The sequence below is a fragment of the Grus americana genome, chromosome Z (genome assembly GCF_028858705.1).
Source record: "Grus americana isolate bGruAme1 chromosome Z, bGruAme1.mat, whole genome shotgun sequence".
NCBI lineage: Eukaryota > Metazoa > Chordata > Aves > Gruiformes > Gruidae > Grus > Grus americana.
Window position 1 is genome coordinate 22,023,023 of NC_072891.1, and position 24,089 is coordinate 22,047,111.

Consider the following 24,089-nt stretch of genomic DNA (forward strand, 5'->3'; position numbering starts at 1 on the left):
TAGTATGTTTACATGCACACATAGGAATTACTGTTTTTTTCTCTAAAAAGAGATCTGTAGTTATCAAAACAATTCATTGTTCTAACTCCACAACCTACATATATCTACCTGGCACCTCCTGTGAGTATCTGGTTATGAAAAATGCAATTACTTCCCCAAATTTTGATATCATTTTGCATTGATGACAGAAACCAACTCAGTTGAGATACTTCTGGCATGCTAAGTAATAAATAGTGTGATCTTTGAGAGAAACTCTTGTGTCTCATACACCTACTAAACCCAAAAATAAATGAAAGCTACCCAATGGCAAACAATTCCCCTAAAATTCCTTCCATCCACACTCCTCACAGACAGTTAAATCTGTGTTTTCTTCTATTAGCCACAAAAAGTCTTGTTGCAAATCCACACTCAGGAAGACTAACTTGATGTATTAGGAGGTAGGAGTTTTCTTAGTGACTCAGTCATCTTAAAGATTGCATAGTCTAACTGAGGTTCTGGCCCCGAAGTTCCAATAATTTCTTTCATTTCCACTATATGAATACTCCCATTAGCCTTACTCCTTTAAAATATTTTAATTATGAGTTCTACTCTCTGAAAAGCTCCTAAATAATACTTGTCATAACAAAACTAATTATATTTTGCAGCCTTAGATCAGTGTGATGCCTCAGAAAGGCCTTGGAGATGGAGACTGACAGATGTATTGCATCATATTCAGCAGATGCGAGCACCAGCCTCCATGGTCTTCAAAGGTAGCAAGGAATGGAAAACAATCCCCATTGTTAAGACAGTATTAAAGGAGGAAATTTCTCTGGCTTACACACACAAATGAATCACTAGTGGTAAAATCAAGTTATGAATTTGTACAGCAGCATTTGAATTTCACTTTTTATTTTTTCTCCCCAATATATCCACCAGCTCTGTTGAAGTTATATTGATGTGTACTCACCAAAGACTGGAGTCCACTTGGTGGCAAATCATTTACAGAACAGAGTAATATGCCTTTCTAATACCAAAAAACAAAATTCACGTTTTCATATAGCCTGATACTATCTTAGGCGAGGGAAATATCTTGGGAAAAGTTATGGATTACACTGATTTTTCAAACTATTAGCAATTAACAGCATATGCAAGAGGAAAGTAGAATTTGTAGAAAAATCATGGAGCTCTTCAGTATCTTACATTAAATCAATCCTTAGCATTTTAAAAATAGGAAGTTTTCTTGAAATAGTACTCAAAATTTTCTTACTAGTTTGATTACTTTTTTAACGCAGTATTACTGTTAATTTACATTATCAGAAATATTGTGGAAAGGCATAATTTTTTTTGGAAACTGGAGAAAGATTTTCATGGAAGTTTTCAGATTAGATTTTTCATTCTCCATGTTAAAGTTTGGCTGCTTCTATTTAAAATCTACATATAACCTTGACATTTCAATAAAGGTATTATGTACCATATATGCACATGAAGGACTTCAGAATAAAATATTTATTTAACCTGAAACTACTTTTGGGAAGGCAGCTGGAATAAAAGATAATTTTTCTTAAGGTAACCTTTTTTTTTTTTTTTTTTTTTTTTTAGAATCTCACTAGTTTACCTTTTACCTAAAAGAACCTCTGCTAAAACACTAACCAGATATCAGCAGTTCTCTGATCCCACATGGAAATTACATCTGTTTTTTCTACTAGGACAAAATCAAGGGATTTTTTTATACAAAAAGTTTCAGTAAGTCTCTCAATTCCATTCATAAAGGAAGCTTTTTTTCATGGTACAGTTTGATAAACAATATTAAAAAAGCTGTTTCAGCTATTTTGCTAAAATATGAAACAAATATATTCCACATAAAAGATAGAAAATATCTGAAAGATACATGTATCTGACAAATAGGATTAAGAAATAATTTGTGACTAATCAAACTCCTAATATATTTTTTGCTTGAAATTTAGACAACACCCTTAGTTTACTTGTATTAAAAAAAAATTAAGTAACATTTCTTCCCTGAAAAAGTTTCTTAATTATTTGTAACTGCACATACATACAATACTGTCCTGTCCAAGTACTAAATATGCTGAATACATTGTTCAAATCTTTGTGTAATACAAATACGGCTTTGTGCTGCTATATTTATTGCTGTAACCTGGTATCGTCTTTTCTCCTTTTTTCACTACACTCCTCTTCCACAATTCAACATTGAATACAAACACAGTCAGATGGTTTTTTTTATAGCATGCCCCTTCTCCCCCTTTCCCTACACATAAGCACAGAAGGTTTAAAGGCAGCAAGCTGTAGATGATGCACACACTTTGCTGAAGAATAATAAAGTCTCATACCGTCTCCTTTGCTGTTTAATATCAATTGGCTTGTTAATAGCATAAGGCGAGCCGTGAACGTAAGCACACCGGAATCTAGCCACTTTCTCCAGAGTCAAGTGCTCACACCTCGACGGTAAACTCATTTTATCCCAACAGAAGCAGCATAAGACTAACAGCCAAAAAGATGCATCCCTGGGAAAACCGAGAACAAAATGCTACACAATCAACTTCATTGATGCACGCTGCTCCAAAGGAGCCCAACACTCCTGTGCCTGGAAAGCAAACACTCCTTGTCTCAGCTGCAGCTGCCACCCTCATGGATGCAGGAAGTTGGCTGCTTTTTTCCACCCAGTCATACTCCAACCAATTACTGATTAAGCAGATAAAGCAGAAAGCCTCTCAGGAACAGTTTCCCCCACCCCTGGGCACTAATCTTTTCTCTAATCTTTTTCTGGCAGAGACAGACTGTAAGCACAGCTTAATCAGTTAAGACCAATGTCTAAAAAAGCCACAGACTGAATTTACTTTGAAGCAGCAGGTGGCCCAGGAGAGATACTTTTGCATATATCAAAAGATCACTGTGGGAGGAGGAGGATCTACCCACTGGTACTTTTGAAAAGGTCAAATAACTTTTCAGGTTCACAGTATGAGCGCAGACTGATTAGATTTGTTGTACAAATTATTTCAGGACTTGATACGTGTAAAGACAAAAAGATGGTCATGTAATTTATGATGTATTTTATGGAGTTTTATATTCTGTGGTATGTTTCTTATTGCATAGCAGCACATTCTCCACTAATGCAAAGTACTAAAATGCGTATAATCTCATATAAGAACTTACTCTGTCTTCAATCAACAGGAATCTATTAAATTGTTTTCCCATACTATAAAAGACACTGTGGGTTTTTTATACATTCGACTACTCAAAATTATCCATGAGATCGCCTTTATTTATGAAAGTGCATCTACTTGGTGTCCACTATTTGCAGCTTCTGTGCAATGGTCTTAGAGGTCCCAACTACAAAAAGGCAGAAAAGTAGTGGTACTACCACTTCAGCGGTACTTTCACGCACAATCAAATTATGAAGTGGATTTTACACTCTAGCATGAGAATTTGAGGGATACAAAGGAGATTTACATTCAGTACAGAAAAAGTTCTATCATGGAGAACTGGAAAACTGGGGTAATTTTGTGTATATCCTACATAAATATTATATGCACCTAACTCTGTCTGGCTAATACTAATCTTCTTGAATTGCTGGAATTAAATCAAAGGAGGCTGCAAAGGTGGAACCCCAACAGGAAACAAGACAAAAAGAAAGATAAGGCTCCTTGCAAAAACAATGGACGGGGGAGTGTTCACAAAAAGGGAATACCCTCTGCCTGGCTCCAGTGAGAGTGGCACCGTTTACCTTTCCCAGGCTGCAGAGCACTAGAGAAGGAAAAAGAAGCGAGTGGCAAGAAATTGCCCATGATGCCTCAGCAAAAGCAGACAAGTAGCAGGGATACCCAACAGAACGGGAAGCAGGCTTGCCTCCCCTTGCCACTGCTAAAATGAATTGGAAGGAGGCATTGTTGCATGATGTGCCAAAAGTAGTTCAGATGCTAAACTCTGGGCACATATGTTTGTTTACTTGTTGCTCTATGTGCTTCATACATAAATAAATAATAAAAAAAAATAGTTCTTTCTTTGAAAAGACTGATCTGGGGAATTAATTTAACTAATTTTCAGGTCTGAAGTAACCGAAGTAACTGACTTTGCAGTGGACGGGTGCTCCAGGCTGCAACCAGAAGGCAGCTGCTCTGTGGGCTGCCACCCCCAGTGTCTTGCTGGAAACAGAAGCCATTTATCCTGTACTTTTGGCAGGTGTTAAAGTCCTCATAGAACTTTGTTAAGTGACGAAAAAGCCAGGCAAAAGGTGGACAGTCATCTATCCTGTACCCTTTCCTTGCATCTAATTCAAACTGCCAGTGTAACAGGTAAGCCCTTTTTAGGTTGTTCTTAATTCTATTTGTGTCCTAAAAACCTTTCCATCTGTATAACTGAAGTACAATTTTGCATGCACAACTATTCTAAGATTGAGTTCAAGTTAGGTAAACTTTATACTGTGTTAACAGCCACTCTAAGGAAAGAGGAGTGCATACTCGTGAAAAATATATATATAAGGCTACATCTGATTCTATTTAGTGTATAAGATATCAGCAGCTAAAAATCCTTTAGAAATTAATTCCTCTTTGAACAACAGAAAGCTAAAATGAATAAATTAGTCTAATCTAAGTCTCTAGTAGTGAATCTCCAACTTGGAAATACAGTGATTATGAAGAACAAAAACTAAAAAGCAAATAACCCTCAATCTCCTAGCTTTTTTTACTTTAGTTAAGAAAGAAAAAGAAAGGAAAAACAGGTAAGAAAAGCAGGAAAATTTAACAATCAGTTAAGAATAATCAGATTAAATTCAAACTAAGACTTTTTTCCTTGGTTGTGGTTTGTTGGTTAGGTTTTTGGGGGCTTTTGGGGGGCTTTTTTTAAAGTGCAACTAAAGACAGCTGTAAACCAGGTTTTCTATATATTGAACACATTCTTCCTTGCTAATGAGATGGAATGGGTTCTTTCAATTTCATAATGGGTACATACATGCAACTGTTCCAGATAAAAAAAATTGACTTAATTGATACATTGAAGATTCTTCTCCGACGAAGGAATTAAAGCGTGCACAGCAGCACTTCAGGAGCCACGCTGTGTCAGAGAATTCTCTGTTGCACTGCTGGTGCCTGTGCCCCAACCAGTGCATTCACTGGGCAGCCCTCAGAGGTGTTGGGCTGGAAGAGCTGGGAGGCTCCAGTCTCCTTCCCAGCAACCTTCCCCTCTTTAGAGGCAATGCTAATTTACTGGGAAATTTATGGCAAACAATGTCTTCCCATCTCATGGTCTGTGGTCCCATGCCAGATACGGTATCGTACCAACTGCAAAGCACTTCCTACAGGTCTGAAGTTTTTTTGAATTTTGGAAGAAAAATTAAAAATGCTTAATTTTGGTATTTTAAGTGCAATCTGAATTTTTCACTAAGATGTGGTATACTTTAAAGTATTTACAATACACAAAAATACTCTAAAGTCAAAATGTGAAATAAATATCTTGCATTTCTCAAGATGAAATATTTAAGTTGGTATAAAATTAATCCATCTGAGATTTCCCTTTGTGAAGGGATTTTGATATTTTGGGTTGCCACACAGCTTAATTTAGGTATCTCAAAACTCTTGGCAAAAATGAAACTTTAATCATAGTTTATGTCCATGACATAATTTAAGATTCAAGTGTTACTTAAACATCTTCCCATTAATTGGTCTTATAAATAGCTTTTCAACATTTTTTTTTTAACAAAAAAAAAAAAAATTATCCTTTATTCATTTACCCAAGCCCCAGTGGGAAAAGAATACTACAATTGTGTCTTTTAAGGAATTCCATTCATTGTGCCACTTGGTATATATGTATGAATTCTCTGACACAGCATGGCTCCTGAAGTGCTGCTGTGCACGCTTTAATTCCTTCCTCGGAGAAGAATCTTCAATGTATCAATTAAGTCAATTTTTTTTATCTAGAACAGTTGCATGTATGTACCCATTATGAAATTGAAAGAACCCATTCCATCTCATTAGCAAGGAAGAATCTGTTTCATCTGTATCGAATTTTGACAATGTCTGCAAAGCTTTTAAAAGTTAGTTTGATCTGTGTTTGTCACCAGGAAATAACCAGATATTAAAGAATAATTATGAAAATCTCCTCTTGTATGAGATATTTTATGTAAGATTTTATTACTACTATTACAATGCATTGCTATTTAGACTGGATGGCCTCAGCCAATGTCATGGGCTTCATTAGACTACAGAACCTTTTAAGGAAAAGGTAGGTGTTCCTCACGTTTACAGCCCAAGCATACGAAAAGATTTTTCTTGATCTATATACTGTTAGTTCATCTACTAACTAGGCCTTTTTTCTTGTGACAAGAGTTTCTTCCTAGAAATATCCTGAATGACAGAAAATAGACAGATGATATGAAAATTGTTTTGGAACATGTGACAATTTTTTCTGATGAAGATATGGTCTGTCCAGAATACAGAAGTAGTTAAGAATCTTCTTTTTTATATTCATAGATTGGACAAATCTCCCTCCAACTCCCCCCCCCCCCCGGCTTTAATTGTTCTGAATATTTTCCCTTTATAGATATTTATTTGTTTAACTAACTCTTCTAAATCTTGCTGTTGAACATTCCCTGACTGCTGAATACTGGCAACTATTTACCTCCCAGGAGATGAGCAAAAGAAATCCAGGAATATAAGTGTTATTTCAATTCTTCTCTCCTTGACTGATGAAAATTTGATTGTCCTTCCTATCTTTTAGAGAATGAATCTCTTCAACAATGTACTGCTGATTTACTTATAAAGAAGATTATTGCAGGAATTGTCCAAAAATTTGGTCTTATATTTTTATGCAGAGTTGAATGTACTCTGACTGACAGTGATCTGAGAAAGTGTGCCATGTGTCTCAAGAAGTGTCAGCCAAAACAAACACACAAACAAAAATCCCTAATGTAAGGGTCATATAGTGAAGTTGTGAATAAGAGCAAGCTCTTACTTATACCATTGCACAGTTTGCATAGACATATTATGAATCCATCTGTTACATATGTTACAAAAATGGTTTTATCTAGTACACATCAAACACATGCTGGAAAAGACCCCAAGTTCAAAGGAGTGAGACAAATACTAATGGCATATGCTTGGCTCCACTTTGTAATGTTTTGTCATATTCCATCCTTAAATTTGCCTTACAAAGATGAATGTGTTTTTATCATACGCTCTTTTAACTCTGCCAATACACACTTTTGCTATTGAAACATGAGATTTCATACTGCTGTCCCTGAAGACCCTTTTTTTTTAATTGACTCCTACAGATTTTCCTTCCCTTTATTTCATTAAATATCCCAAAGAACCTTTCATTAAGACCTTCTATTCTCTCCCTTATGTATCATAAAATCATTAGAACAGCCACACTGAGTCGATTCAGCACAGCACCCCATTTGCAACACTGGCCAAGAAACCTGCCATTTATTTGGCATACATACTAATGACAAACTCAGAAAGGTTCTATAGATTAAATTTCAATAATCACATTGAAAAAAATCATATCATTCTGACAGAAAAATTTTTTAAGGGCATAGAGTAGCTGATAAATGGAATCAAAAAAATCAAGACTTCTTATTAAATCCTGTCACCAACCATAGATAGTCAGTATCACTGTATATGATGTTACTCATTAAAAATCATTAATGACATACTGCTGTAGCTACACAGCAGTACAATTCTGTTTATTCATCTCTCCATATGAACATCTTCCTTGAACATCAGCTGCTACTACTATATTTAGAATAGCAAGGTAGAAATATCAATGTTGTTTATTGAATAAGCAAAATAAAGACATTCTAGAAATGTTAGGTGCTGTTAATATGCATTACTTCTGTAACATTCTGACTGCCAATTTGACCATTTTGGATTAAATTTGTATATTCTGTACAGGTTAATAATCAACTAATTTCCAAATCCATTTCTTAGGTAGATATGCCTATGTTCTTTTAACATGATATCACCTTCCATGGAGTTATTACTTTTTTTGCCAAAACCAAATGTGTATCGTGTTTGCACACTATTCATCAGGGCTAAATTAAAATTTACAATGTACAGTTGAAAGACTATGTGTCCCATTACAGGTTTCCACTGACAACTAATTTTCAAGAAAGATATTTTCCATTAGAAATTGTCAGTTTATGAAGGTTATAATTTCTGGTTAATTTTCAACTTTTATTGGTTGTTTAATTAATAACTCCACAAATAAATCAAAGTAAAAGAACTATGCTCTCCTGTTTAAGACTGCTCTTATCAAGACTTTATGATTCCCATAGAAACACTGCAAAGAGTAGAAAGTTCTCTGCATAAGTTGACCTCTGAATTCTATGACATTTGAAAATGTATAGTATTGATCTAGTAGTATTCATTATCTCTGCACAACAAGATATAATTAGGAGGTCTTAAACCCTTCCTTTAAAAACAACACAAAACAAAACCCAAAAACCAGTGTCCACATGGCTCTCATGCTCCACACAAATCACTCATGAAAGAGAAGGACGTGTCTCCAGCTTAGTATAACTGATTAAAAAAAAAAGTAAGGTGATATCCTTTCCTGAAGGCAAAGGAGTCTTAAGTTGTACACTGTATAGCAAAAAGGAGGAACTTTTGTTCTAAAAAAAGCTGATGTAGCATAGTTATGATATATAGCTTGATGCTGGTCCTACCAAGCCAAGTTCTTCTTGTTCTGAGGAATTTTCACAGCACTTTGTTTACAATGCTGATCTACCACTCTAAAGACTTAAGGGTTTTCTTAGGAATCAAACCTTAAGTATCTTTTCCCTGTGTTTCAGTTAGAATCACTCGTAAGCTCCTCAGTGTCTGACAGTAGTCTTGAAGTTACAGCAGCCTCTCAGAGCGTGGATAAAGGCGAGGGTACGTATGCATACATGCGGCTGAGCTGCATGCTGGCCTCCCTTTTGCTCTTGGCCATACACTCCTGCTGCTTTTACGTGTTGGCTCGGGTGCGCATCCAAGCCCTTGGTGAACTGATTCAACTTGTTAACCGAAAAAGCAAGAACAAGAAGCTAAGCTAAGCATTCAGACTTCTACAATGAGATGAGTTATTCCCTAAGGATACCAATCCCTTTCCCTTAAGAGTGCCTAGTGTGACATCCTGGAACATACTGTGTACAACAGAGGTGTCTGCCTTTAGCCAGGTTGATCATTGTTGCCTAATTTGTAAAAATGTTGAACATTTCCATTTGTAAGTGATGCTGATGAGACATTTGGGAAAAAATGGTGCTATTAAAAAAAAAAATGAAAAAAAAAGAAAAATTAGGACCTTGGTATTTAAATTCAGCACCAAAAATCATTAATCTATATTTCTGCCATTAATCTTCCAGTGTCTGATAACAGAAGCACTACTACCATTTTATCTGTTGAAGTTACTGTAAAGATTAATATTGTCCTCGTTTCATCAGGGATAAAGTTAATTTTCTTCTTAGCAGCTGGCAGAATGCTGTGGTTTGGATTTAGGATGAGAGTAACGTTGATAAAACACTGATGACACTGTTGCCAAGCAGTCAAGGACTTTTCAGCTTCTCATACTGCCCTGCCAACGAGAAGGCAGGGGACCCAAGAAGCTGGGAGGGGACATGGCCAGGACAGCTGACCCAAACTGGCCAAAGGGGTATTCTGTACCATATGATGTCATGCTCTGTATGTAACTGGGGAGTTGGCCGGGAGCCAGGGCAGCTCGGGAACTTGCTGAGCATCAGCTTCGGGTGGTGAGAAATTGTGCTGTTCATCATTTGTTATGTGGTGGTGGTGGTGTTATATCAATATTATTATTATTTTCATTATCATCATCATCATCATCATTATTATTATCTTCCTTTTCTGTCCTATTAAACTGTCTTTATCTCAACTCACAAGTTTTACTTTTTTTTTTCATTTTTAATTCTCTCGCCCCATCCCACAGGGTGGGAGTGGGGTGAGCAAAAAGGCTCTGTGGTTGTTTTAGCTGCCCGCTGGGTTAAATCACAACAATACATAAACCATTTGTCAAGGCCTTAGATATTATACTGCTGAACATTTCAGAAAAGTGAACAAAGGAAGTAACAATTTGTTTTCCTGGGAAGGACTCACAATGTTGTATAGACTTTGGAACTGAGTTGTTTGGGTTTTTTTTTAAAGATAGGGACTCTCCACAAAGAACAGTGAAGACAAAATAAAGAACAGTCAGTCCTGTCTATCTCGTTGGATACATGAGGCTAAGGTCCTTTGTAAAAGCTGACAGTTATACAACTGAAGAGTATCAGTCCATGTATGCAAGGTCAAGATTAAGTATAAAGCAAGGATAATTTAATTCTTTCCAAAGCTGGAATGCCAAAGTTTGCAACATAGATTTTTCTTAATGCATTTTTTTTTAGTATGGAGTTTTAAGTAAGTTGCAGCAGATAAAGCAAATTGAAAAATGGTGAAAATATTCACAGCTTTGAAAATAGTGCAGAAATTATTGTCTGTATGCAAGAAACAAAATCCCTTCTTTCCACAGAGATCTTGCACTTACTGCACTTGAACATTTCCACTGTGACAGCTGTAACACTTTTCTTTGTACTGCACTAGCCATACTGCATCAAACTAAATCAGAGAATTGAATTCTTCTCCTTCCTATCATCACCCCAATTCCTGATCTCTGCTGGAAATGAACTTCAGTCATTACAGAGAAAATTGCATGTTGATTTGCAACTGAAATCAGTAGAGAATCTGCTTTCATACACAGGGGCATGGCTTCTGCATTACTGCATATGGCATTGTGACAGGTATGCTATTATGATTTTCTTTTGAAAGAAAAGAATGGGTTTATTTCTCTTGCAGGAAGTGTTGGGTAGGGTTTCCTTTCCCTTTTCAAACCGTTGAAAATAATTATTAGTTAGTCGTCCTGTCTTCCTATGTAATGGATATACCTGTTTCTGTTCTATGTCTATTATGGATAAGTTTTGATTTCTATCAAGATAAAACACAACACGCCACCATCTCATAGGAAATCATTCTCTACAAAATGGCTTCATTGTATGAAATGAGTCACTGCTTCCCAGGGTAAGCTGCAGAGCAAGGGTTAGGGAAAACAATTTACTCACTAAGTACTTGCAAAAATTACTTCACACCCCTCAAATTTGATAAGCATGTGCTGAAGACAACTATAAAAGTGAGGAGAAAAATAAAAATCAAGCCGTTAGCTCACTTTTTTACTGTAAACTATCATTCACACATAATCATTTACATTAATATGTAAGTAAACATTACCACAAAGCTTTTGAAGCTTTGTAGCAAAGGTTGGATTTCCCTTCATCACCTTAAATTTGAAGACCATTCAAACTTGTTAAACATATGGCTTTGCTAAAGGCTACCAATAAAGGCTACCTACTCCTGTGTTATCAGAGTCTTAAACTAGTGAAGAAAATTAATTCTGCTCTGCAGTGTTGACACTAATCAGGATCTTAAAATTAAAAATTCTAGAAGTGACCCTTGCCAACATTTGAACTTTTTCTATTGCTTGAGTTTAAAACTGTGAACAGTCATCAGATCACACATGATGCCATCTTAGGTGTAACTAAAGCAGGTAAAAAGCCAGAGGGAAATTTCAGGAAAATTGCACTGCAAGCCCTGAGACACAGGTAAGGAAGTTATTTCCGAAGCTGAATTTGGGTGAATTATAAAGGTCATCATCCCTTTTGTTTTCTGTAAGTGTTGGGGGACAACTGACACATTTTACCCCCTTGGGATGGTGGAAATGAGAAGTGCCAGCATAATCAGTCAGACAAGACTGTAATGGCAGTCTTAGACTTGTCATGTCATCCTGTTAACCTTATATGGTTCACACAGCTAAACATCATGTTGGTTGTTTGAAGATTTTGAGAACTCCTTTAACTCCAAGTTGGCAGTCTTGCCTGAATGTGGATGGAGCAAGCCTTCATGTTTGAACGGGAGAGATACTCAAAGATACTGTCTGTTATCATAGCAGGATAGAACTTAAAAAGATCATGTGGAACTTACAGTCTTTTTATCTATTCAGACAGACATTGTCACCTTTGAAAAATTCAGCTCTTTTTCAGAAATCACAGAGAAGACTCTGCGTAGTGTTGTTCTTTTGATATAATAAAGCAAGGCTCAAAGTGAAATTTTGAAAATGTTACCCATGAATGAATACCTTGTTTTCAGTGGAATTTTGAAACCACTTTAGTAACTGATTTAAGTTGTGCTGTGAAGAGTCCTTTAGGGACATTTGGCCATTATTGTGCTCAAAGCCTGTGTACTCTTCCAGTCGAGGAGGTAGCCATTAGAAAAAAAAAATCTGCAGAAAGCAGTGGTGTAAGCAGAACAGCTTGAAAAATGCCAAAATGAGACTGTTCATGAGTTACAGGGAGGTGATCATAAGTCTGAGGCAGGAATGCATCCTTTGGTACAAAGTACATAACAGATTCAGTTGCAGTGACTTTGCATTTGGATGAAGTATCTGACCGTTATAACGGGAAGTCAGGCCTTGGAGCTAGATAGGCACAGATCAAATTTCTATCCTGGATTTAGTTACTATACAACATAGTTCCTTTCCACACCAAGTACATACATCTACCTAAAAAAACTGAGTACAGAAGATGTGGCCTCATCCAAATACAGTTTCAGAATATGGGCAAATTATCTGTTGAGAACCCTAGCAACTAAAAAGCATCAGAGCCACTATGGCTTTCATCTGGAAAGTCAGTTCCATTTCAGTGTCAAACTCTTGAGGTAAAAAATGCTAAGATGGAGAATTAGCAAGAGTTAAATTTTGTAGGATAGTATCATGATTTTAAGCTGAAGGAGGGTCGATTTAGATTAGATATTAGAAAGAAATTTTTCTTTACTGTGAGGGTGGTGAGGCACTGGAACAGGTTGCCCAGAGAGGTTGTGGATGCCCCATCCCTGGAAGTGTTTAAGACCAGGCTGGATGAGGCTTTGGGCAACGTGGTCTAGTGGAGGGTGTCCCTGCCCATGGCAGGGGGGTTGGAACTAGATGATCTTTGAGGTCCCTTCCAACTCAAACCATTCTATGATGCTATGATACAACTACATAAGCAAGATCTCAAAATATGATTTTTCACTTTTTAAAAGACTAAAATATTTGAAGACACAGGACAAGTTTTTGTTTTCTGGAAGCCTCCACAGAAAAGCAAGTTACCTTTAAGCTTAAAAATATACAAACTATTCTAGAATAAATCTCTATAGCAGGAATAAAAAAAAGATCCAATAGATATCACTGTTGTCACTCTGCCACTTTGTGGCCTAACACCAAAAATGTCATAAAATTATCCATCCAAACATATTAACCATGCTAAAGTCCAATAAAATGTCCAGCTACTCAAAAATAATAAACAGATTTCGCAAACTAGCTTTGCATTTCTTTCTCCCTTAAAATAAATAAATAAATAAATAAATAAATAAATAAATAAAGCAAGCTGTACTAAGAATTGTATTCTTGTCCTTTGCTAGTCTTGTAGTTCACAAGGTTGGGGAGGACAGATAGAGCATATGCCCAAAGGATGGCTGGAACAGGGGAGAAGATGCGGAATAGAGTCATGCTGAGAAAACAGGGCAGGAAGGGATGAGAGACAGGATACAGAGCATGAGGAAGGAAGTCCACGGTTACCCAGTAATGCTGAAAGTTTCCTGTGGATCTCTGGTGACAGGGTGCAGACTGTGCATGTTAGTTCCAGGTTCCAAGTGGAAGAGGGGAAAACCAGCCGACTGGGGAAAGAAGCAGGAAACTGCTCTTCTGGACTCAACAGGGCAATATTGAAACATTTTTGTGACTGGCATCCAACATGGACATTTGCTACAGAGAGCATAGAAGATATGAACTGCCACAATCTCGTTTGTGTTGTAGGGAAAGAAAACCCCATCTTCTTAGTAATTACTTAGTGGGGTGATTTAGAAAAATCTGTTAAAGGATTGCTACCTTCAGATCAGTCACAAACCCAAAATTAAATAGAAAAACCCAGCTCCCATAATTCCCTCTAGATCCCTTGTATTTTCTATCTGCAAGAGAGACACTCTACCAAAGCCAGCTAGCCCTGTAGTCCAGACTTATTTTTACTGGGTTTTTTTCAGCAGTTTCTCTGAACAAACTACATGTTATTAGGCATTTTACATACATTCCAAATATGGAAAGTATGCAGTATGTTACCTTATAATTAATTACCTGATGTTACCTTAAACACGTGAGAGTATTTGTCTCAAACTGAGATATGAGACCTTGAGCTTATCTCAGCTGCAGCAAGACAAACCAGGTATATTTCCATTTCTGCTGTCATCAGCTGCAGCACACAGTATCCATGACTGTTTCTCTTTTATTAGCTGATTTGTTCCAGTGTTATAATCTACTACAGTCCTGTCCCTATGAGTACACAGCTTTAGTTCTTGTAAGGGCCTGTGGGAAGATACGTTATTCGCTCTTTTGAAGAACACATGTTCAGTGCTTGGTTCTGTGTCTGCATCATAATGCAGCAAGTACGGAAATGACAAGGAAAATGTATTCAAAACCCAATAAAAGCCCAGTGTATGCTAGACAACACAAGATTCATTAAAAAACCCCATATAATATTCAAGCTATTAAGTCAGTAAGACTCTGCTACTAACTACATGGTTTGCATCCAGTCTTCCTCTAACACAAAGAACACCTGTATATTAAATTAGTTTGACAAAACATGTTAGAAAAACATTAATAGAAATGGCTGGAACTACTCCAGGTACAATGTCAATCTTTAAAACCAAAAAAGAGTAGGTTAAAAAAACCCCAAAACCAGCAAACAAACTCGAAAACCAGGCTGCATTTTATTTCAGCTTCGTCTGTACTTGTGAACATACAATTAGGTTTGTACCATTTCTCAGCACTGTCACTTGTGCATGCATGAGATACTGTAAGATATTGTGCACCTACACAAGTTATTACCTGAATAATGTAATTTGCACAGTTGAATGGTCCCTGCACAAATAAATAGAAGACTTTACCTGAAATATGTCTGTTTCTTTATTTGGCATGGTACAAAAGCAATTCATTTTACCTTCCAAGCCCCAATTCCTTTTCTCTTAGAGACACCCTTCTGAACGGTTCTATTATTTGTGCTCTGAGGATGGTAATACAGGGATTGCAGCAGCCAGTTCTCAACACGCTCCTTGTCAAAGGACCCACACAAGTCAGATTCAACTTTATTTTCTGCCAGAAAGCATTCAGCACTATGAAATGTGCTTGTACAAAAAGTGCAAGGTTTGCCAGACCCAAGTCTCAGAGTTGATTTTGATCATATCATGGGATTCACTCCTCTCCTCCAAAAGGTATTTTAAACGAGAAGAAAGAAGTTTAAAGTTGTAGGGAATCGACACATAATCACAGAGGTTTTTAATATATATATATTTGAACACACATTAATCCTCTTCCTTTACAAGCAATGCATTATTTTAAAGGAAAATATCATGGGACAGTATATTTATTGATTTATCAAAAGCTTTACAGGACGGTATTGATAATTATTTTTTTTTCTCTCTAGAACTACAGAGCAAAAAGATGGGTTTTTTAAATCACTGAGCAAGACAGTTTCCAACTCAGAACAAGATATATTATTTTAGTATTATGAACAGCAAAATATAGTAACAGTAGGTGTTTTGTATAAACTTTTAAGCTAGCTATAATGAAGTCTTAATGAGCTTTCTCATTTCGCTATTACAGCCACATAAATCTTGCTATGCCAAAGCCACCATATCTCCCTCTACAGGTTGATTTAGTAATGTACTCTGTACCAAACCGTTCATTCTGTTTGCCTGAAGCGTGTTACCTCCTATATACCCGAACTATGATATCTATTATTAAAAGCTTTCAAATTATGCCATTACTATAATATTACCCACTATTAGTCTCCCTAATATTCTCAGAACCAGTCCAGGTTTTAAAGATCTCAATATAGAATAACTATGTAGATTCATCATAAAAGAAAATTACATTGTGCCACAAAAAGAACACATTCAATAGGAAAAGAAACAGCACATATGGCTTTTGATTTGTTGTTACTGTTGTTCCTTTAAATGATTTTTTTTTTTATTTGGAAGAATACTTTAATAGCTGGATTGAATAATTTAACTATGTATCATAGGCAAAAAGAAGTTTGCATTAAAAATAGACATGACGATCTCCTATTTTCAGATTAAGGGAATATTCCTTTATGTCTGAATATCTTTAGTTATTGAAAAGTTGAATAAGCCGTTCTTTCAAACGAAGGAAGTACTGTAAATGTTGCCCATGTTCTTTTTATTTTTAGGCAAGGCAGGGTTCCTTATGCATCGTTCCTATAATTGCACTGTCTAGTCTTCTCCATTTTAGCCTTTGAATCTTTCCTCAGATGAAATCTTTGCTATGGAGCTATTTTCATTTCCATTTTCCAAACTCTGTCTAGTTCAAAATACTTGATTTGTTTTCATCATTGTTTTAGGTATGTGTGTGTGTGCCTGTGTTTCTGTATGTGTGAATACAAGCATAGGAAAATTTAAGGTACACAGAGTGCAATTAGGCAAACTAAAGTTCATGCAAGATTAAAGTTAATATTTTTTTTCAGTCATATGCCAGAAAAGCTTTAATGGCTACCATGCCCAAGATCTTGAGTTTTGCAATAAACCACATATAGATTCCTAAGCCAGTACCAGTCTGGAGGGATCCACAGTTTGACACTGGTACTAGAAAGGCCAGGTAGACAGATTAGATTAATCTCTGCCAGTATGGCAGCATTCAATGTCATGTCCAGGATCCCCGGAATCCCCTATAGCACTACTAAGCTTTCAAAGCTCACATTTGGAGAGTCCAGAGGACCTCACCATGTGACACCACCACTTCCAACACCTTTGGTTAGGTCCTGAAAAGCACCAGAGTGCGAGATTCATGTTTCTGCTGCAAAAACCTTCAGTTGTGTAATTTTCTTTGTAATTTTTTTTTTTTTTCAGTCTCCTCCTCCTCTCTTCCTCTGTTTCCTCCCCTTGACCTTCTAACTAAAAGCAATCAGTTCTAGCTGGCTAAGGGTGCATCCTGCATTTCTGTGACTATAACTACAATGGAAGCTATCAGTAATGTCATAAACAGCTTCAATTCTGCACAGGGCAGCCAGACGTTGAAGGAGCTCAGAAGGACAGCTGTTTTACCTGAGATTGCTTCACCAATGTGAACACTCCGCATTTTTCCATCTTTTTCACTTTTTACTTTTGTTTGTTCTTGCCTTGCTCCCCTTCAAGGAAGCAACTGTCAAACATAGAGACTTCTGCCATCAAAACTCTCTGGCTATGCTCTATTTCAACCTTTTAGGAAATAAAAAGCCTTTACATTAATAACGTGAACCTGGACCATGGAGAGGAGGGAGCGCTGCCTGAAGTTCACCTGGCAGCCTGCAAGTGCAATGAGCATTTCGTGGACAGCTGCTGTAATCAGCTTCTCTCCTCTCATCAGTTCTACGCAAATTAATCCTCTGTAATGGTCACATTCCTCCAAAAATAAAGTAGATGAGCACGTAACTCAAAATGAATTCTTACCAGATGAGCCTTCATTTTTGTTGTGATTTTTACCTCTTTTGTGGTACTTTGAGAAGGCAGTGAGGAATGTTAGGAGAGTACTTACCTAGAAAACAGAACATTAAGAAAGGAGTTATTAGAACATGGAAGCTTCCAATTTTTACTTACATCATTAGCACAAACAAGTATTTACAGAAGCACTAGGAAAATGGATTGTTTCTATTTAGGTATCAATGCTAATTTTTTAATGTCACTGCATCAGGAATGTGAACTTAGCACATAAATATATATATATACACATATATATAAAAAAGGACACCTTATTTCTTTTATATTAAAAATTATTTCCAAATTTTGTTAAGAATCTTCTTTCTTACAGGCACTGTTCATTAACACGTCTTAGAATATTTAATATTTGTTACAGCACTTATATTTGACAGCTTTTGTACAACATATATCTCTTTTTCTGTGGACAATCTCATACAAATTTTTATTTCAATTATCAACTACAAAATTAGCTGCCAACATATAATTTTGTGCACTTGAGTTTAAAATCTGGTTTTAGTTCAGTATTATTGAATATCACTATGTTTACTAATATCAAAACATGTAAGTAAAATGTGAATTCTCAGATCTTCATTGAAAATGACATTTTGCAGCCATTATATATATGGATAGATCAAATTTTAGATAGATTAAAAATGAAGTATTGCAGGCATTTTATGATCTCTAAAATTCTTTTGCTAATTAGTTCCATAAAAAAATCTGTGACATAAATTGTGACAACAGAAAAACATTATGAAAATTACTTGAATAATGGGAAGAACTCTGTAAGAAGAAAAAAGAATGACCTGAATTTAAAATGCGGCTAGACCAGACTTTTACCAGTGGTCAGGACAGTGTTTCTCTCTAGTAATTTATCCAAATCATGCTAACAATAAACAGTCAAGAATTAGTGTTTTAAAAAATGTCATCCTCAGTAGTCTAAAAACGTATCTTCTGTCACCTTAGTTACATACACAGGTAGGTTCCTGGCCAACCCCCCCCCCCCCCAACCTAAAAAAGTAAACCCAAAGAATAAAGCCCTATTTTTCAGGGTTACTTAATTTCCAGTCTATTATACTTTCAGCAGAAATACCATGAACCCATGATTAATGAATGGCTGAATGCTTAGTCCAGAAGCCAGAGCGAAGAGCCCTATGAGGAATACAAGGCTATACAAATGTATCTGACACACGTTAGAAGTCATTGCTACTGTAAAACACTTCTCTCCATGCTTTTCCATTCACCATTTTTCTGGCTTGCTTTTGATGATCTCTTCCTCAGCAAAAACTGAAATCCCCCTCTGGTGGTGTTGACTAGACTAACATCTGGACTTTCTGGGCTTCGCTACCTGCTTCCTCTTGGAACTGTCAACTAGACACAATGAGAATCCAATCAGGATGTTAATCAATGACAGGTGCAAAATTGGAGAATACCAAAGTGGAAAAATTACTTGCTTGCCTTTGAACTGATCGGACTGCTGTGATAGGATCTAAACTTTGTTTCCTAAAGCCAGTTCTACTCAAGGGAAAAATAATTCTAAACATGTAACAAACTGTTCGGAATCCTGGCCATCAGATGCCTGTCAAGAACTGTGGCATTTACTACTCTAAATAAATAAACCCCCAAACACGAAATTTATGAAAAGGTGAGAAGACAAGAAAACAATTCATTATGTGCATCCACTGGTTGGGGGTTTTTATCGTAGCCTCACTGTAGATGAATCATTATTTTGCATTACTGTTAAATCACCATATTTGTTTTTTAGAGGTCCTTTAAATCTCCATGACAGCAATTGTGTGCATATGATGCATTCCTACAAATGCTGTAACTATCTTGTATTAAAAATGCCATATTTTTTCTATTCTTAATATTTTTGCCTAATGATTTAGAAATGGAAATTAATAATACAAGTCTAACAGAAAAGTATGATAAAGAGCCTTTTATTAGACTTAAATTAGAGCAGTTACAAAACTGACTTCTATATTGGACATAACTCTTAGGGAAAAAAAGAGTGGAAATATTTTCTGGAGGTAGGTACAGTGTTCAGCAGAAACCGGCTGAAGAAGATCTTAACTGGCTGAAGAAATCAATATTACTAATAGACCTCCGTACATGAAGGCTAATAATATTTATAACCAGGAGATGCTGACTACTGAAACTTTCATGTTTTAACATCTGTACGTTGAGTTACCTTTCCACTCTTTCAAAACAGGTTTCTAAGACACTGCTTTGCTTTCACGATAGCTATTCTGTGGCCTTCAGGGGATAGCAGAAATAAAATTATAAGAAAATACCTGTGACAAATGCCATGAGAAATATTTTCATATTAAGGAAAAAGAAAATTCAGCAGTTAGCAAAAAAATCTTCATTTTAAAGTTTTTTCTGTTTCAACACATTAAGACAGCATAGGAATGCATGTTTTACTGGTGTAGTATAGCTAACTCTGCCAAGCAGCGTGTAAATGGCTTTAGATGCTTCTTCAGACCCAGAGGATCAACACAAGACACACATGCCTGTATGCTACCTCAAAATAGCATCATCTATCTCCCTCTCCCCTCAAACTTGCTTCAGTGATAAAAGAGCTGCAAAACAGTTTTTAGAAAAGGAAGAAAATTTGATATGTCATATAACAAGAAAGGGGTTTAGGGTAACTCGTTTAGCTTTATTTATGTCTTCCTTCCCTCTTTAGCTAAAGAGGCTATAGCTATTATGTATAAAGCTACAACATTTGTGATTTTCAAATAGCCAGACCTTCAAAGGATACCAGTGCCTGACAGAGAGATGTAGGTTTGCTTGTTGAACTACAGCTCATGGACCTGCATCTCTCCCACCGTAACAGCAACAATTCATATACTCCTGGGCATCGCGCAGCGTCACAGCTTCTGCAAGCTGCCCCAGGACCAGGAAGAAGCTGGGAAATTGTGCTGTGTAATTGTATTGGTCAGAGTCAAGCCCAGGTTAATGTATTCTCTTTCTCAGTAGGGCTCATTAGCTTGTCTGCCAGATTAGTTTATATCTCAGGCAGTTGAGAGCATTAATGGAGCAGGCACAGGACTTTTCATTGACACTAGGAAACTGGAAAAAGTCGAATGGAGGACTGTTGTACTGAGACACATGGTGAGAAATGTTGAGGGAACTGAGTCTGGGTAGCATGGATAAGGGGAGGGAAATGTAATTTTTGTGTTCAACTACATATAGGGACGATATAGGGAGGTACAGCCAGAATCTGCTCAGTGATTCATGGACAAAGGACAAGAAACAACCGTCACAGTTTGCACAAAGGAATATTTTGCATGGACAGAAGGAAATAAATAATCTTCACAATGATGATGGTTAAGAGCAGGAACTAGCTTCCACAAAACTGTTGTGGAATCTCCGCTCTTGGAGGTACTCAAGGCTTCACTGGTGAAGGCCCTGGGAAACTTGATCAAATGTTGTTAATTCTGCTTTCAGCAGAGGATTGGATAAGATAGCTTTCAGAGAATGCTTCCAAGCAAAATTATTTTATGTTTCAGTGATTCTAAGTCTGTAGTTACAATTAATAATAATATAGTTGTATGGAAAGAGAACAAAAATGAGAAGGCCAGAGCATTCTTTATATCTTTCCCTTTCCTTGACGTGCCACCATGCATTCATCAGCTGTAGGCATCACCCTGTTCCCTCCCCACAACAGGACTGAATTTTTTCTGTGCTTAAAACTAACAGCTTCCTTATTGCCATCATTTTTTGTGCAGCCCAGATGCTCTGTGAACAATTGTCTCCAAACTAAGAAATTAATCTACAAATGCATGCTCTAAACACGTAAGTATTGTTAAACATTTCCTGTTTCATTATGTACTATGTTATAAAACAGTTTTGCAACTCAGGAAAGGGAATAAACACTTCCTAAGGAGCAGGCAGTGTTATCAGTGTATTAGTTGTATCCCTTAGGTGTGTAAATTGATACTTGCTGTTGATCTTTTCTAATCTAATTAATTTGCGATTTACTTTTTTACTTCCTACAACAATTTTGAAAGGTCTGTAAACTTTTCTTATTGTGGCTGTCATGGTTTAGCCCCAGTCAGCAGCTAAGCATCACACAGCAGCTTGTTCTCTCCTCCCCACACAGTGGGATGGGGAGGAGAAGTGGAAGAAAAAGGTAAAACTCATCGGGAGGGATAAGGACAGTTTACTGGGACAGCAAAGGAAGAGGGAAATAACACCACCACTAATAAAAGAATATACAAAGTGGGTGATACACAATGCAGTTGCTTACCACCCAGAACCCGATGCCCTGCCTCTCTCCAGCAGAGACTCCTCCTCCCCAACGAACCCTCTCCCCTCCTCCCCCAATACACTGAACATGACGTCATATGGTATGGAACATCCCTTTGGCTAGTTTGGGTCAGCAGTCCTGGCTGTGTCCCCTCCCAGCTTCTTGTGAAAATTAACTCTATCCCAACCGAAAACCTGGACAGTAGCTTGTATATATAGATTATGGGCTGGACTATGTTCTTTCCTTATAAGGCCTGGTGAAAGGAATGTTATGGAAACGAAACACAGAAACAAAACCAGGGTATAATATTAAATATATTAAAAACTTTAACATTTCCTGTGACATTGAATTAGTATTATAAGAGATTAATAAGTTATTTCCTAATGTCTCTCTACTGTTAACCTATTTCGTCAGCCACCCATGCTTCCTAATGCCATAGGAGAGGGACGGATATCCTGGAAGCATTAGGTAGGGCTGTATTTGTATGTTTTCCAGTACACAGAGGGAGGATGGAAAGGACAAGCTTCTCTGATAGTTTAAATGAGCTTCTCTGATAGTTTAAATACTACAATGGACATCTTCATGAAGTCCAAAATTATACACAACTTTAAAACCAAGTTCCACCTTTATAAACCTATTTTCTTTACATGCAAGACGAGTGTACATTTATAATGTTTGAATCTTGGCATTGATGAATAGACTCTCAGTGGTGCTGTTGCAGAACTAATTAAAACCACAGCTGGGGGAAAAATTATAAGGACAAGGAGAAATCTGGAGCAATTTTAGTTTCCTCCCCCTGAAATACACTCAAATCCTCTCAGCCTTTTTGTAGAAATACTCAATACCAGATGAAGAAGCATAATTTGCTTCTCACTAGACTGCAGAATAAAAATACTCGCATAATGAATATTTGAAAACTGATTGCTATATGGCATTGCCACCACACACAGAGCATTAGCTCTCCTTCTACTCTTTGTTTGTTCTTCTTAGGGAAAGAGATTGAAGATGCCCACTCTGAAAATAATGACTCTCAAATGTTGATGATACACATCAGGCAAAGAAAGTCATCTCTGCATGCCTCTGCTCCCAGTTTGGAACAGTGCAATACTCATGGCTAGAGGAACTGACAACATGAGAGACATTTATAGTACAATGTCATATGTGTTTTCATAATGAGAAAAAAATGTCAGCTGCTGTCTACCATAATATTTCTACCACCCAAAACTGTTTTCTTCCCTCTTTCCTCCTCCCACACACTTTCTCTCTTCCACATACTTTTCTTTCCTTACTTTTGCATAAATTCACTGTTTTCATATTTGTCCATTTGGGAATGCTACTTAAACATTTAGGACTCAGACATTGCTTAGCAAATGACTGTGACTTTTGCTTTTGTTCAGCAGCCCATTTCGTCTACCCACCCAGCTTACTCAGCAAGGTATCCCTGTCCTCCCAGAAGAGTTTGCTGTTTCCAGGGAGAAGCTGGTGAAATGGAATACAGGAGTGCTGCTGAGCCGCCTCAGCACAAAGACTCACTCCAGTGGCTGTTGGAAGTGAACTGCACTAAGTTACTAGACTTTGGGCTGAAGTGGCCAAGGAAAGCTCTCATGCTTCCTCTTCTGGCTAAGCTCTGGGGAATGCAAACACTGTGAGGGGACGGTAATAAAGGCATGGGGGGAGAGAGATGCCTGTAACTATTTGCAAAATGATCTTCACCCCATCCTGAGAAAGAAACCAGTGAAGATCCTGCAGCTGCATCACCAAGAACGGTGAGGGCTCAGAAGAGATTTCCCATCAACAGAAGCAAGAGCAGCAGGGCAGTTACTAGCCCTCTCATCAGAACAGCACCCTCAGTAACAACTCCCTGGACAGCTAGGTAAGAAGGCTTCTGCCTTTCTGTGCAGCAGCAGGTTGCTTTGTCGGTACTGCACCTGCAACAGGTCCTGCAGGGACCTTGTGTTACCAGGTGGAGTGACTGAGAGTTTCAGTCCCAGCTGCATCTGCTTATCCTGCTTGCTGCAACAGCTCTGATGCCAGGGAGAGCAGGCCCTTTCAGAAAGCCCATGACTACCAAGTAAGATAAACCAGCGATGAGTTTGCAACTCCTGAACACGTCATGTCCATACCTGTGTCTCTGAGCCTCAACTATAAGCATACCTTAATGTGCTCCCACTTGAAATTTATGAAGGCTTCTAAATCACATAATCTGGGACCAAGATGGCTAGAGTAGAAAGTATATTTCAAAGAGATTATTTAAAGGATCTTGAGAAGCCGTA

At 37.2% G+C, this 24,089-nt stretch overlaps 1 protein-coding gene across 3 annotated transcripts in view; it reads right to left on the reverse strand.

Annotated features, from left to right (window-relative positions):
- PDE4D (phosphodiesterase 4D) overlaps positions 1–24,089 on the reverse strand; it is a 421,160-nt gene that overhangs the window by 212,243 nt on the left and 184,828 nt on the right. Inside the window, exon 1 of one of the 3 annotated variants that reach the window (XM_054810114.1) lies at positions 2,328–2,570. The exons of the other annotated variants lie outside the window; for them this stretch is intronic. Coding sequence (XP_054666089.1) covers positions 2,328–2,452 — 125 coding nt within the window. The 5' untranslated portion in view covers positions 2,453–2,570. Of the gene's footprint in view, positions 1–2,327; positions 2,571–24,089 lie in introns of those variants that run through there. 3 annotated transcript variants of the gene reach the window in all.